At 46.4% G+C, this 14,964-nt stretch overlaps 1 protein-coding gene across 10 annotated transcripts in view; it reads left to right on the plus strand.

Annotated features, from left to right (window-relative positions):
* The window catches only part of ahi1 (Abelson helper integration site 1), a 537,691-nt gene that overhangs the window by 95,105 nt on the left and 427,622 nt on the right, over positions 1 to 14,964 (plus strand). For all 10 annotated transcript variants that reach the window (XM_072499698.1, XM_072499696.1, XM_072499702.1 and 7 more), the window contains 2 exons: positions 12,163 to 12,355; positions 13,541 to 13,636. In XM_072499698.1, coding sequence (XP_072355799.1) covers positions 12,163 to 12,355; positions 13,541 to 13,636 — 289 coding nt within the window. The remainder of the gene's footprint in view (positions 1 to 12,162; positions 12,356 to 13,540; positions 13,637 to 14,964) is intronic.

Below are 14,964 nucleotides of genomic sequence, written 5' to 3' on the forward strand. Positions count from 1 at the left end.
CGGCAAGACTGTGGGTCACATATCGAGAGAGGCACCACTACATTGAGACGGCGGATGAAGCGTGGACTTTTATTGTGGAAGAAAAACTGGAATGAGCGGGTTATTAAAAAGAACGTTCGAACAAAGTGGTGGGGCGAATGTGGGGGGCAAAGAGGGGTTTTATGTACTAATCCTGCGATGCGGTAACTTTTCTCTCTCCCACAGGTGGTGATGGGGGGAGGAGGTGAGGTGGAGGAGATGGGGCGTTGGCCATTGGGGGCGGGGCCAAGGGAGAAGCGCGGGCTTGGTTCCCGCGCTATGATAATCATGGCGGGAATAGAGAAGCAGGAAGGAGGGGGCGTCGCACGGTGCGAGCCGAGGTCACGGGGGGAAGCCGAGGTCAGCCAGAGTTTGCTGACTTCTGGGAGCAACATGGGGGGAGTAATTACGCTAGCGGGGGATCTAGCGGGGGGGGTGGGAGGGGGGAATTACTGGGTTGCTGCTGCTGGGGAGAGGGGGGAGCTGGTATGGGAGAGGATGGGCGGGGGGGCACCGCCTGGGGGAGATACAGCTGCGTGGGAACCGGGTGAGGAGCTGGAAAAAGGTGGTGGCTAATCGACAAGGGGGGGGGTAGGAAGCCCCCCAACTCGGCTGATCACGTGGAACGTGAGAGGGCTGAACGGGCCGATAAAGAGGGCACGGGTACTCGCACACCTTAAGAAACTTAAGGCAGATGTGGTTATGTTACAGGAAACGCACCTGTAACTGATAGACCAGGTTAGGCTACGCAAAGGATGGGTGGGGCAGGTGTTCCATTCGGGGCTAGATGCGAAAAACAGGGGGGTGGCTATATTAGTGGGGAAGCGGGTAATGTTCGAGGCAAAGACTATAGTGGCGGATAACGGGGGCAGATACGTGATGGTGAGTGGCAAACTACAGGGGGAGACGGTGGTTTTGGTAAACGTATATGCCCCGAACTGGGATGATGCCAATTTTATGAGGCGGATGCTAGGACGCATTCCGGACCTAGAGATGGGAAAGCTGATAATGGGGGGAGATTTTAATACGGTGTTGGAACCAGGGCTGGATAGGTCGAAGTCCAGGACTGGAAGGAGGCCGGCAGCAGCCAAGGCACTTAAAGATTTTATGGAGCAGATGGGAGGTGTAGACCCGTGGAGATTTAGCAGACCTAGGAGTAAGGAGTTCTCGTTTTTCTCCTATGTCCATAAAGTCTACTCGCGAATAGACTTTTTTTGTGCTGGGTAGGGCATTGATCCCGAAGGTGAGGGGAACGGAGTATACGGCTATAGCCATTTCGGATCATGCTCCACACTGGGTGGACTTGGAGATAGGGGAGGAAACAGGAGGGCGCCCACCCTGGAGAATGGACATGGGACTAATGGCAGATGAGGGGGTGTGTCTAAGGGTGAGGGGGTGCATTGAAAAGTACTTGGAACTCAATGATAATGGGGAGGTCCAGGTGGGAGTGGTCTGGGAGGCGTTGAAGGCGGTGGTTAGAGGGGAGCTGATATCAATAAGGGCACATAAAGGGAAGCAGGAGAGTAAGGAACGGGAGCGGTTGCTGTAAGAACTTTTGAGGGTGGACAGACAATATGCGGAAGCACCGGAGGAGGGACTGTACAGGGAAAGGCAAAGGCTACATGTAGAATTTGACTTGCTGACTACAGGCACTGCAGAGGCACAATGGAGGAAGGCACAGGGTGTACAGTACGAATATGGGGAGAAGGCGAGCAGGTTGCTGGCACACCAATTGAGGAAAAGGGGAGCAGCGAGGGAAATAGGGGGAGTGAGGGATGAGGAAGGAGAGATGGAGCGGGGAGCGGAGAGAGTGAATGGAGTGTTCAAGACATTTTATAAAAAATTATATGAAGCTCAACCCCCGGATGGGAGGGAGAGAATGATGGGCTTCTTGGATCGGCTGGAATTTCCCAAGGTGGAAGAGCAGGAAAGGGTGGGACTGGGAGCACAGATCGAGGTAGAAGAAGTGGTGAAAGGAATTAAGAGCATGCAGGCGGGAAAGGCCCCGGGACCGGATGGATTCCCAGTCGAATTCTATAGAAAATATGTGGACTTGCTCGCCCCGGTACTGACGAGGACCTTTAATGAGGCAAAGGAAAGGGGACAACTGCCCCCGACTATGTCTGAAGCAACGATATCGCTTCTCAAAGAAGGAAAAGGACCCGCTACAATGCGGGTCCTATCGACCTATTTCCCTCCTAAATGTAGATGCCAAGGTCCTGGCCAAGGTAATGGCAATGAGAATAGAGGAATGTGTCCCGGGGGTGGTCCACGAGGACCAAACTGGGTTTGTGAAGGGGAGACAGCTGAACACGAATATACGGAGGTTGTTAGGGGTAATGATGATGCCCCCACCAGAGGGGGAAGCGGAGATAGTGGTGGCGATGGATGCCGAGAAAGCATTTGATAGAGTGAGTGGGATTATTTGTGGGAGGTGTTGAGGAGATTTGGTTTTGGAGAGGGGTATGTTAGATGGGTGCAGCTGTTGTATAGGGCCCCAGTGGCGAGCGTGGTCACGAATGGACGAGGATCTGCATATTTTCGGCTCCATAGAGGGACAAGGCAGGGATGCCCTCTGTCCCCATTATTGTTTGCACTGGCGATTGAGCCCCTGGCGATAGCGTTGAGGGGTTCAAAGAAGTGGAGGGGAGTACTTAGGGGAGGAGAAGAGCACCGGGTATCTTTGTATGCGGACGATTTGCTACTATACGTGGCGGACCCGGCGGAGGGGATGCCAGAAATAATGCGGATACTTGGGGAGTTTGGGGATTTTTCAGGGTATAAATTGAACATGGGGAAAAGTGAGTTGTTTGTGGTGCATCCAGGGGAGCAGAGTAGAGAAATAGAGGACCTACCGTTGAGGAAGGTAACAAGGGACTTTCGTTACCTGGGGACCCAGATAGCTAAGAATTGGGGCACATTGCATCGGTTAAATTTAACGCGGTTGGTGGAACAGATGGAGGAGGATTTCAAGAGATGGGATATGGTATCCCTGTCAATGGCAGGGAGGGTGCAGGCGGTTAAGATGGTGGTCCTCCCGAGATTCCTCTTTGTGTTTCAGTGCCTCCCGGTGGTGATTACGAAGGCTTTTTTTAAAAGGATTGAAAAGAGCATCATGGGTTTTGTGTGGGCCGGGAAGACCCCGAGAGTGAGGAAGGGATTCTTACAGCGTAGCAGGGATAGGGGGGGGCTGGCACTACCGAGCCTAAGTGAGTATTATTGGGCTGCTAATATTTCAATGGTGAGTAAGTGGATGGGAGAGGAGGAGGGAGCAGCGTGGAAGAGATTGGAGAGGGCGTCCTGTAGGGGGACTAGCCTACAGGCTATGGTGACAGCCCCATTGCCGTTCTCACCGAGGAACTACACCACAAGCCCGGTGGTGGTGGCTACACTGAAGATTTGGGGACAGTGGAGACGGCATAGGGGAAAGACTGGAGCCTTGGGGGGGTCCCCGATAAGAAACAACCATAGGTTTGCCCCGGGGGGAATGGATGGGGGATATGGAATGTGGCAAAGAGCAGGAATAACGCAACTGAAAGATCTGTTTGTGGATGGGAAGTTCGCGAGTCTGGGAGCACTGACCGAGAAATATGGGTTGCCCCAAGGGAATGCATTCAGGTATATGCAACTGAGGGCTTTTGCGAGGCAACAGGTGAGGGAATTCCCGCAGCTCCCGACACAAGAGGTGCAGGACAGAGTGATCTCAAAGACATGGGTGGGGGATGGTAAGGTGTCAGATATATATAGGGAAATGAGGGACGAAGGGGAGACTATGGTAGATGAACTAAAAGGGAAATGGGAAGAAGAGCTGGGGGAGGAGATCGAGGAGGGGCTGTGGGCAGATGCCCTAAGCAGGGTAAACTCGTCGTCCTCGTGTGCCAGGCTAAGCCTGATTCAGTTTAAGGTATTACACAGGGCACATATGACTGGAGCACGGCTCAGTAAATTTTTTGGGGTGGAGGATAGGTGTGCGAGGTGCTCGAGAAGCCCAGCGAATCATACCCATATGTTTTGGTCATGCCCGGCACTACAGGGGTTTTGGATGGGGGTGACAAAGGTGCTTTCAAAAGTAGTAGGAGTCCGGGTCGAACCAAGCTGGGGGTTGGCTATATTTGGGGTTGCACAAGAGCCGGGAGTGCAGGAGGCGAGAGAGGCCGATGTTTTGGCCTTTGCGTCCCTAGTAGCCCGGCGCAGGATATTGCTAATGTGGAAAGAAGCCAAGCCCCCGGGGGTGGAGACCTGGATAAATGACATGGCGGGGTTTATAAAGCTAGAGCGGATTAAGTTCGTCCTAAGGGGGTCGGCTCAAGGGTTCACCAGGCGGTGGCAACCGTTCGTCGAATACCTCGCAGAAAGATAGACGGAATGGGAAAAAGAAGGCAGCAGCAGCAGCCCAGGATCGGGGGGGGGGGAGGAGGGGGGGGGGGAGGAGGAACCAGAAGGACTCTCAGGGTTGTTAATATATACTGTATAGTATGTATAGGTCGTTGCTACAGATAATTATATATTGGACTGTTAAATTATATTTTTGGAGAGAGTTACTTGTGACAAGGCAGTTGCCAATTAGGGCTAGTTTTCATTTTTGTTATTTATTATTTATTCATTTTTTGTTTATAAAATAGGTCATTGTTATTTGTGTTGTTATAATATTGTGTAAAGGATGCACAATGTACTGTGTTGGTTGACCAAAAATTTTCAATAAAATATTTAATTAAAAAAAAAAGAAGGCAAATGGAATTTTGTCCTTCATTGCTAGAGGGATGGAGTTTAAGACGAGGGAGGTTATGCTGCAATTGTATAAGGTGTTAGTGAGGCCACACCTGGAGTATTGTGTTCAGTTTTGGTCTCCTTACCTGAGAAAGGACGTACTGGCGCTGGAGGGTGTGCAGAGGAGATCCATTAGGTTAATCCCAGAGCTGAAGGAGTTGGATTACGAGGAGAGGTTGAGTCGACTGGGACTGTACTTGTTGGAATTTAGAAGGATGAGGTGGGATCTTGTAGAAACATATAAAATTATGAAGGGAGTAGATAGGATAGATGCGGGCAGGTTGTTTCCACTGGCGGGTGAAAGCAGAACTAGGAGGCATAGCCTCAAAATAAGGGGAAGTAGGTTTAGGACTGAGTTTAGGAGGAACTTCTTCACCCAAAGGGTTGTGAATCTATGGAATTCCTTGCCAGTGAAGCATTCGAGGCTCCTTCATTAAAGTTTTTAAGATAAAGATAGATAGTTTTGTGAAGAATAAAGGGATTAAGGGTTATGGTGTTCGGGCCGGAAAGTGGAGCTGAGTCCACAAAAGATCAGACATGATCTCATTGAATGGTGGAGCAGGCTCGAGGGGCCAGATGGCCTACTCCTGCTCCTAGTCCTTATGTTCTTAAATCCATGAACAATTGCTTATCTTCGTTAAAGGGAAGCTATGGTCAATTGTAGCATCAGACCTTGAACTAGTTCAGTGACCAATGGTGAAACCTCTTTCTTACATTTTGTAGTGACAGAAATGAATTTTTCTTTTAAGATAAATGTATGGGGCTCTGGGGAAATCTTTTTTATCATATGCAAGAGAATTGTGCCCTTTATCCTCAAATTGTTTTTAAATATGTGAGTTGAAGACTTTTTCAAAAATGAAACAAAAATTAACGATGCAAGAGACTAAAACAGAAATGAAAGAAAACGAAGGACAGAGGGAGGTCAAATTGGTTGTCTTGGTGGAAGCATATAAAATACACTCCAGCGTTCTCTATGTCACATATTTCAACTTAGAAATGTGCATTCTAGATTAAATAAATTTGATGTTTAGATTACAGAAACTCTTCGTTTGACAGTGAAATGCATTAGTGTAGTAGTTAGTGTATGAGTTACTGTGTGTGCTAACCTATAATCAGTGACACTCTAGTCTGGACTATTTATTTCACCCCCTCACTTCCAATAAATGTGCATCATGCTTTGCACTTGACACATTTCTAAAGTATTCTGATGAGAAGTAAATGCAGATGGGAATGCGAGACATGACGTCTATTCTATCCTCTAACTCGCTTGGACCATCCCTTAACTATTGCATCAACAAAATTAATTTTGCAAATTGGTCATCTGCAATGTTAGGCCATACTTTGTAACCAAATATAGATACTTAGTCATTTTGCAATTCTCTCATGCTTGCTTTGAATACTATGCACGCAATATTTTGCAAAACCACAAGCCAATAAAGATGCTCAATATTACAAGAATGATTTTCAAATATGTGAGTAACATTTGTCTGTGGTAATACTATAGTTTGTATTAATAGGCAATACGTCTAACTGGTGATCCATGTTTTGAAAGACTAACTTGGGTAACTGACTCTACAGACACTGATATGTGTGTCATAGCTATTGGTCTGAGTAAATCTGCAAGGTTATGCAAATAAAAGTGTTAAATTAACAGCGAAAGATGATGTTGTATTTATATAGCACCTGCTCATGTTTTTGTGAAGTGCTCCAAAACCCTTCAAATACTTAGAAAGGTTGGAGGTGGAATTTTCTGCTTTCTGGTGCAGCATGCCCCCCCCCCCACAGACAGCGGGATCCTCCACCCCGGCAGCCAGCCAATGGGATTTCCCATAGTGGGCACCCCACGCCGTCGGGAAATCCGCAAGTGTGAGTGCACTGCTGGCGAAACGGAGGATCCCGCCAACAGAGAATCCAGCCCAGGGACTTTTATGCAGCAAAATACAGCCGATAGAATCATAGAGTTTGACAGCACAGAAAGAGGCCCTTTGGCCCATTGTGTCCTGGCCGGCCATCTATTCTAGTCCCAATTTCCAGCACTTATGTATGCTAAAGTGTTTCTTTTCTTTATTCATTCATGGGATATAGGCATCGCTGGCCAGGCCAGAATTTATTGCCCATCCCTGAGGCCATTTAAGAGTCAACCACATTGCTATGGGTCTGGAGTCACATGTAGGCCAGACTAGGTAAGGATGACAGATTTCCTTCCCCAAAAGACATTAGTGCACCAGATGGGTTTTTGCGACAACCAACAATGGTTTCATGGCCATCATTAGATTTTTAATTCCAGATTTCTATTGAATTCAAATTCCACCATCTGCCCTGGTGGCCTTTGAACCCGGGTCACCAGAGCATGTCCCAGGGCCTCTGGATTACTAGTCCAGCGACAATACCACTATGCCACTGCCTCCTGATTTGTAGTTCTGTCAGTTGAGGCAGGATTTCCAGCCAGGATTGATGGAGAACCTGCTACTTAGTGGTTTCATGTGATCTTTAATATCCTACAAGGCCAAGAAGACAGAGTTATCAGTTTAATGTTTCATCCAAAGAAGCATATCTGAAAATGCAGCATTCCCTTGGGGTTTCAGTGTGAATGTAGTGGATGAAGTCAAGAGTAGGGTTGGACTCATATCCTTCAGCAGTGAGAATGCAATCAGCTAAGTCAAGCTGCTGCTGCCATTCAGAGTTGTATTTGTTACTGCAAACCAGTAGAAATGAAAATGAAATGAAATGAAAAAATGAAATGAAAATTGCTTATTGTCACAAGTAGGCTTCAAATGAAGTTACTGTGAAAAGCCCCTAGTCGCCACATTCCGGCGCCTGTTCGGGGAGGCTGGTACGGGAATTGAACCGTGCTGCTGACCTGCCTTAGTCTGCTTTCAAAGCCAGCGATTTAGCCCAGTGAAGCGAGTTTGTACTTTGTTCTGCTTTTGTAATCTTTATCAAGTACTTGTTGACTGAAGTGAAAAATTGCAAAAAAGATTGGGTTACACTAAAATTGCCTTCAGAGTATACATTGAACATGATTAAGTCATCGGTAAATAGCAAATTCAACATCATTTTTAAGATAGGATTTGGCCCTCTGCACTTACATTTGATAATACTCCCTTAAATGCCTTCTCATCTCATCCAAAAATGCCATTTATCTTTAAAAATGCATCTAGTTGCCTCTTAAAGCAATTTCTACTGTCTACTTCAATGTTCCTCCCTCCTTCCCTATGAATTTGTTGTGGGAGTGGAATCAAGTTTTACTTTGATTCCCTTTTACTGCAGTGAATCATTTGTCCAGCAAACCTTAATAATCCCCTTCTAATAAAATATTTGAATTACAGGAAAAGGAAGTGTTATTTTTTTGTTCCATTAACTAACCTAAATGTGATTTTTTAAAAAAGATGCAATTTTTTTCTGTCAGCGTAGTCTTCGGGGCAAGGTCTGTGCTACTGCAGTGAGTGTTTTGCAGTGGTTACAGTGCAAGCATCAGGTGTGCACACACTGGTCAGTGCACTGCTTGAATTTCCCTTCCCTCAAAGCATATAAAAATATAAGGACTGGACTCTTGGTGGTGGCGATGTGCTGAACAATTGCACGAAAGGTGGCTCTCTCTTGGAAACTTCAATTTAGACCCTTTTAACCTGTAAATCAGACACCAAAACAAGAAACCTACCAGCCCCCCCCCCCTTCAAAAACCCTTACCCTGAACTAACAACCACCTGAGGAATGCCTCCAAACCAGCCACGGAGCTTGAAAAATAGTAAGAGCAGCAAAAATGAGGAGAGGAAGATTCAGACAAGCAAAGCGGAGAAGAGCATGGTGGACCGAGTGGGATCGCCAGTGTGAATGATGGCCCACCCACTGACACGGCAGTGGATGGAGCTCCTTACACAAGAGCTCCAAAAATACGGAGTTCATCAAGGAGAACTTCATGTCGGCCATGGGGGTGGCCATAGAAATCACGTTGGGCCCCCTTCAAAGAGGCGCTGGAAAGAACGGAGTAGAGGCTGGAGATCCAGGAGGCAACAGTGCGGGAACTGGAGAAAGCAGCCAGCAACCAGAGCAATCGTTTCACCTCACTCAAGGCAGAAGTTGAAAAACCCAGAGAGCGCATACAGTCCGCATCTATCCAGGACATTGGGGCTGACCTGGCCAAGCGCTGGGCTGAGTTCAATGGGGCCTCGGCGGTTTTATTCAAAAGAAGGTGCATTTCGGAATGCTGAACCCGGAGAGACTCTGGGTAACAATAGACAATAAGGAACATTATTTTAACACACCGGAGGACGCAGACATGTTCATCCAGAAAAGCAGGCTGGGAAGACAGCAATAGCGGACATATATGGACCATTAACAATGTTTCTTCATTCTCTGGACTGAACACTTACACATCCTGGGTGAGGGGCGGGGGGGGGAAAGAGGAGAGGAGGAGGCAAAGGCAGAGGTACACCAAAGTGAAAACGGGGATGGAGGGGAGGGTGGGAGAACAAAACTGGCAGAGGAACCTAGGAATTAGCAGAAGTAGGCAATTCAGCCCTTCAAACCTGCTACGCAATTCAGTCATATGGCTGACCTCTTCCTGGTCTCAAATCTACCTCTCTGCCTGTTCTCCATATCCCTTTAACCCTTTTTTAAAATCAGAAATATATCTCTCTCCTTCTTGAAATCACTTAATGATTTAGACTCACCGCACAATGGGACAGTGTGAGTTCCACAAATTCACTACCTTCTGCGAGAATCTCCCTCCATGTACTCGAATAGGAACCGGAATGTGGCGACTAGGGGCTTTTCATGGTAACTTGTAGAGCTGCTCCCAGGGGTGAGCCACCACACTGGTGAATATGCTAATGCATTTAAGTAAGAGAAGGGCGTGGGGTGCTGCAGCACCGCTCCCGAAAGGGAGGGAGCACCTGCCAGAATTGGGGACAAAACAAACAAATTGGGGGGAAGGATGGGGAGAAGGGAAAAGGAGAGGGAGGCAAGGGGGGAAAGCAATAGGGGTACTAGGAAGGGAGGACTCCTGAAGCGATGGGCTTTGGGGGCATTGGAGATTAGGTAGGGGGAGGGAGGGGAGATCGGGTAGAATGCTGGTTACAACAATTGCACCTGGAGGCAGCCAGAACAAAGACGACAATGGTGGACATCTTGGATGGCCCACAAACACAGGGAAACGCCGGCGTGCAGGGGCACATCCACGTGGTAAGTATGGCTGGCTCCGCAGGCTGGTGGGGGACAGAAATCCCCAATCGGGGTAGTCACCTGGAATGTGAGGGGTCTAGACGGCCCGGTGAAAAGATCCAGAGTCTTCGCCCACCTTAAAAGCCTGAGGGTAAGAAAGAGCTGGATAGGACAGACCTACCAAGTGTGCTATGGTACGAGTGTGAGGGTGTGTGGCCATCCTGTTTAGTAAAAAAAAATTACCGTTACAGCGACGACTACGGTGCCGGCACCGGGGGAGGGACAATATATACTGGTCAAAGTGTCCTGAAAGTGTCCAACGGAGAATCCAGCCCCCTATTCCTATACTCAAATTCTCTTGCTTTGAAGGCCAACGTACCATTTGCTTGCTGTACCTGCGCGCTTACTTTTAGTGACTGATGCACAATTACATCCAGGTCTCTCTTGAGTATCCACCTCTCTCAATTTACACCCATTCAAATAATAATCTGCCTTCCTATTTTTGCTACCAAAATGGATAATCTCACATTTATCCAGATTATACTGCATCTGCCATGCATGTACTCACTTACTCAGCCTGCCCAAATCCTGCTGAAGTATCTCTGCATCCTCTTCACAGCTCACCCTCCCACCCAACCTGGTATGAATTGATCTGTTTATACTTATCCGGTGTTTATTCCTTTTTCTTATTTCTGAACAGGTGTTAACATTTTGCACCCTTCCAATCATCTAGTACAGCTTTATATCCATAAGGGTGTTTGAAAATTTGCAGTTAGAGTCTCTGATCCTTTCTGACTTTGCTTAGCGTTCATATGCTAACTTTAGCTTTTGCTTTTTGCTCTTGGCTCTGATAATGTCAGAATTAAACTGGTTCACTCAAATTGCTTTTACAGAATGAAGTGTTGATAAAGATCAAAAGCTGTATGCCTTGAAAACTATTGATTTTGAGATGTTACTGATACAGAAATCAGAAATCCACAGTGCACTAGCATTGCTTATTTTTTAAAGAAAATAACCTCTTGGGTCAACATAAATTGCAGCGTGAATAAAACAAGTATAGTTAGCGTGGGCAAGGAACTAATGATGTTTTCATAAATCAATTTAAAGTTTTACCTTATTCATTGTTTAAATCTTTGAAACCGATGGGCCCCATTTGTAAAAAAAAAAAGCTTTGGGACGTGATCCAATGGCCACACTGTGACCGAAAACCAGTGCGCCGTGGTGCAGCGTGACGATAAAAGTCAGGAAACCATACTCCCGGGATCTATCCGGCTCGCAACGCCTCGTGAGATCCAATACGATCTCGTGAGACAATGCGATGTAAGTCCCGCCCATTATGTACGGCATCACTTTTCAGTAAATCTGCATATTCGAGCGAGCCATCTAGTGTCACTTTAATCCTGAGGCTTTGGGATTTGGCTTTGGGATTTATCCCCTTCGCCTTGGAAATCTCGGGTGAGCGGCATTTGGTACTGGTCCCCACAAACGTGGACCAGACGGAACGCACTTGTGGGGGTTTCCCAGGTGATTGGAGGCCCCTGGCTACATGCCCTTTAGTCAGGGTGGTGCCCTGGCACTGCTGGTGCCACCTGGACACCCTGGTGCTGCCAGCCTGGCACCCTGGAAGTGCTACCTAGGTGCCAACCTGGCACTGCCAAGATGCTCAGGTGGCATTGGCTTGGGCACTGCCAGGGTACCAGGTTGGCACTGCCAAGGTCCAAGCTGGCATGTTTGCACACGTGATCGGGCTAGGGAAGCCCTGTGTGGGTGTTGGAGGGGGATGTTGGGGTGGGGGGGGTGGGGGAGGTTGCCAGGGATCCTCCCATAGCACGTTTGGGCTGGGGGGGATCAGGGGTGGGTGCTTTGGTGGCCTCGGAGATCGGGACCCCATTTAAAAATGGTGTTCCCATCTTTCGCGAGCAGATCTCCTCAGTGGACAAAATGCGGCTATGTGCGGCCTCGGTAGTGTGTTCCCCACTGACGCCGCTTATACAGCGAGAGTCGCGTTGTATAGCCATGTATTTCTCGGTGGTGTGATCTCTGGGAAACACGTAGCTAAACGCTCTTGCAGTGGGATTTTGTTCCCAATTAGTTGAATCGTGCCCTTTGTATTTATTATACAAAACCTTGCTGGAATAAAAAGCTCTAGGAGATTTAAAACTTTTGGGAACATTTCCTTCTTGTTTTGTCATTCTAATTCTTTCATGTTGATAGCAATCGACCTGTCACTTCATATTATGAGCACGAGAACGTGGAGCACATCCTTCCCATCATGACACAGCCGTTCGATTTTCGGAAACAAAAGTCACCAATTCCAGCATGGGAGGAGCAAATTATCTTCAATGAGAGATTTGGTTACTTCCTTCAAGGATCATTGGATTCACCTTGTAGCCTTCTATTTTTTGAGGTATCAAATATTTTGGTTGGATCCTGCATACCAATTCTGCACTCTATCCTCTTAACCTTTTTATATGCTAATTGGACCTAGGTGAGTGATATACAGTTGTATATTTTGGAATGAGTAGAGCAACTTTTTTTGAATGTTCCAAATTAGTTTAATTTAAACGCATGCATGCTAATCAAAGTTAGAGATAGACCTCAAATGTTGAAATTGCCATTGAAAACATTAGTGCAGTGTTTGTTTTGCTGAATTCACAGTTTTGCACGGCTTGAACCCCAAGCCCCACATTTCTGATTATGGAGGTAAATTTATTAAAACATTTTAACTGCATAGATTTAATCAATATGATTGCACATCGTGCAAATTTAACTGACGGATAACGAGAGATTTTCCATATCATTGTGCCTCAACAACGTTTACTTTCAGGCTCAGTAAGTGGAAAAAGGGATTGAGGTACATTGCACCATATGTTCACCTCCACTTCGCTGCCCTGGAATTTCCAGATTTCCCTAAGATAGAATAATTTGAGCAGAAGCTGAAGAAAGCACGGGCCCATTTTAATGTTGAAGTGAGACAGAATGGCGTGTTCCTAGCCTTCTACTGCAGATTCTTCTCAATGTAGCTCCATTGTTCGTCAGTATACAGATACCTGGATAATTCTGGCATTAGGATCTGTGATCCTCTATGAACTGGAAATTCTATAGGGCCACCGAGGGGTTAGGCTGATGGAAACAGGAATGAAAATGTGTCTCCCCTCCCAGCAGAATCCAAAAGGCCTGTGGACAGACTAGTGGGTAGGAGGAACAGCTGTAGACATGGAAGGCCTGCAGCTGCACTCTTTCTGCCACCTCTTGATTCAAGTGTAAGGCCCGTTAAGGCACAGAAGATCGTCTCTCCCCTCATAGTTACAGTACACTTCCCATACATTGCATTTGTTCAAGTACCTGCTGAGAGCGTAGATGAGAAACTACCACATAACATATTTTCAGTGTAATGAAAAATGAAGTTATGAAAATAAATATTCAGGCTTTTACCACAAGTGTCTAATCTGCCCTGGAGTGAGACCAAGTGGAAAATCTTAAGTGAATTTTATTTTACACTTGTATTTTAGAGCTAATCTGAGTTAGATATTTTGCATCATTTGTTTTGGTTTGTTTGAAGGTCTAATCAGCTATTTTGACGCTTGTACAGATCCTTGAATTTGTAAGTATGGATGAAGCCAGAGTCAACTATGCAACTCAAAGTAGTGAAGGTGGTTGGCGGAAAATAGCCTGGGCATTTCTAAAGGTAAAGTGTTATGGACATAGCCATATTCTGAAGCATAATGCAGGCAATTGTCTGCAATATTTGCAAGGTCTTAGCAGATTTTTGTTTCTAACATAGCCAGTTCTGATTTAACTGTGCTTCATAATACCTGACTTTGTGTAAATAGCATTCCCTTTTCCAGTCTGAGATCATTTTTAATAATTATTCACAGCTTAATTAGATTGGGAATGATGCCACTTCGAGGAAAGGAGATTCAGTGTACGCAAAATAAAAGGAAGCGTCCTCTTTGGCTGCTGAAATCGAAACAATGCTGCATGCGTTGCTTGCTGCTTTTGCCACTCCACAGCACCATCCCAAAGGTCATAACTGCAGTATTGCCTACAGCCAAGATCTAAGCCACCAATGTATACGCAAACTTCATATCGCATGGTAGCCACAAATGTCCTCATACCACAAAGCTCGATATCTGCTCCTCTACTGATCCAGACCCTGTGGATGCAGGTTAGCACCGTCATCACTAGTTTGATAGGACCTACACAAATTACTAATGGCACCTTGGCAGATGTGGTCAAACTAGCAAAGCTGGCTCCCGATCACTCTGGAAAAGCTCTCTTTTGAGCAGTAAGTGATAGCGTGCTGTCACTTGCAAGCCACTGCAGAATCTTTCAGATTAGCAGTTAAGCATTCACATCTCAGTGATGACACTGGGGTTTCATATGTTGGCAATGCTTATGACGAGCAGAGGAGCCTCAACCAGTACAAAGTCTACCAAAGCACAATGTTGTTTTCCTGAAAATGGGGTGCACAGATTACCTTCTGAACTGCCGGACAAAGAAGTGAACTGCCGGACAAAGAACAATACAGTACAGGAACAGGCCCTTTGGCCCTCCAAGCCTGCGCCGACCATGGTACCTGCCTAAACTAAAACCATATGCACTTACAGAGTCCGTATCCTTCCATTCCCACCCTATTCACATATTTGTCTAAACAAAGAACCTGCCTGGCATCACTCCATATGCTCTGCTGCCTCTGAATCCATCAGATCATAGGACGCTGAGTGGCAACCTTCCAGTGCTGCTAAAGAAAGTTAAATCTAAAAAAAATAATTCTGGTGATAGGCCACATACCTGAAGCATTTAATTCTTGTTTCTCTCTCAACAGATGCTGCTAGAACTTCGGAGTATTTTCTGGCATTTTCTATTTTTATTTCAAATATCCTAAATCCCTCAGTAATTTGCTTTGTAAATATCAAATGCAACTGGAGCAAATATCCAAGTACCAGAAGGAAAATAAAATCTGCAGCCCATCTTCTATCTGCAGATCCTTCCAATGGCTCTTTCAGGTTATTA

This window comes from Scyliorhinus torazame, chromosome 4 (genome assembly GCF_047496885.1).
Source record: "Scyliorhinus torazame isolate Kashiwa2021f chromosome 4, sScyTor2.1, whole genome shotgun sequence".
Classification (NCBI taxonomy): Eukaryota; Metazoa; Chordata; class Chondrichthyes; order Carcharhiniformes; family Scyliorhinidae; genus Scyliorhinus; species Scyliorhinus torazame.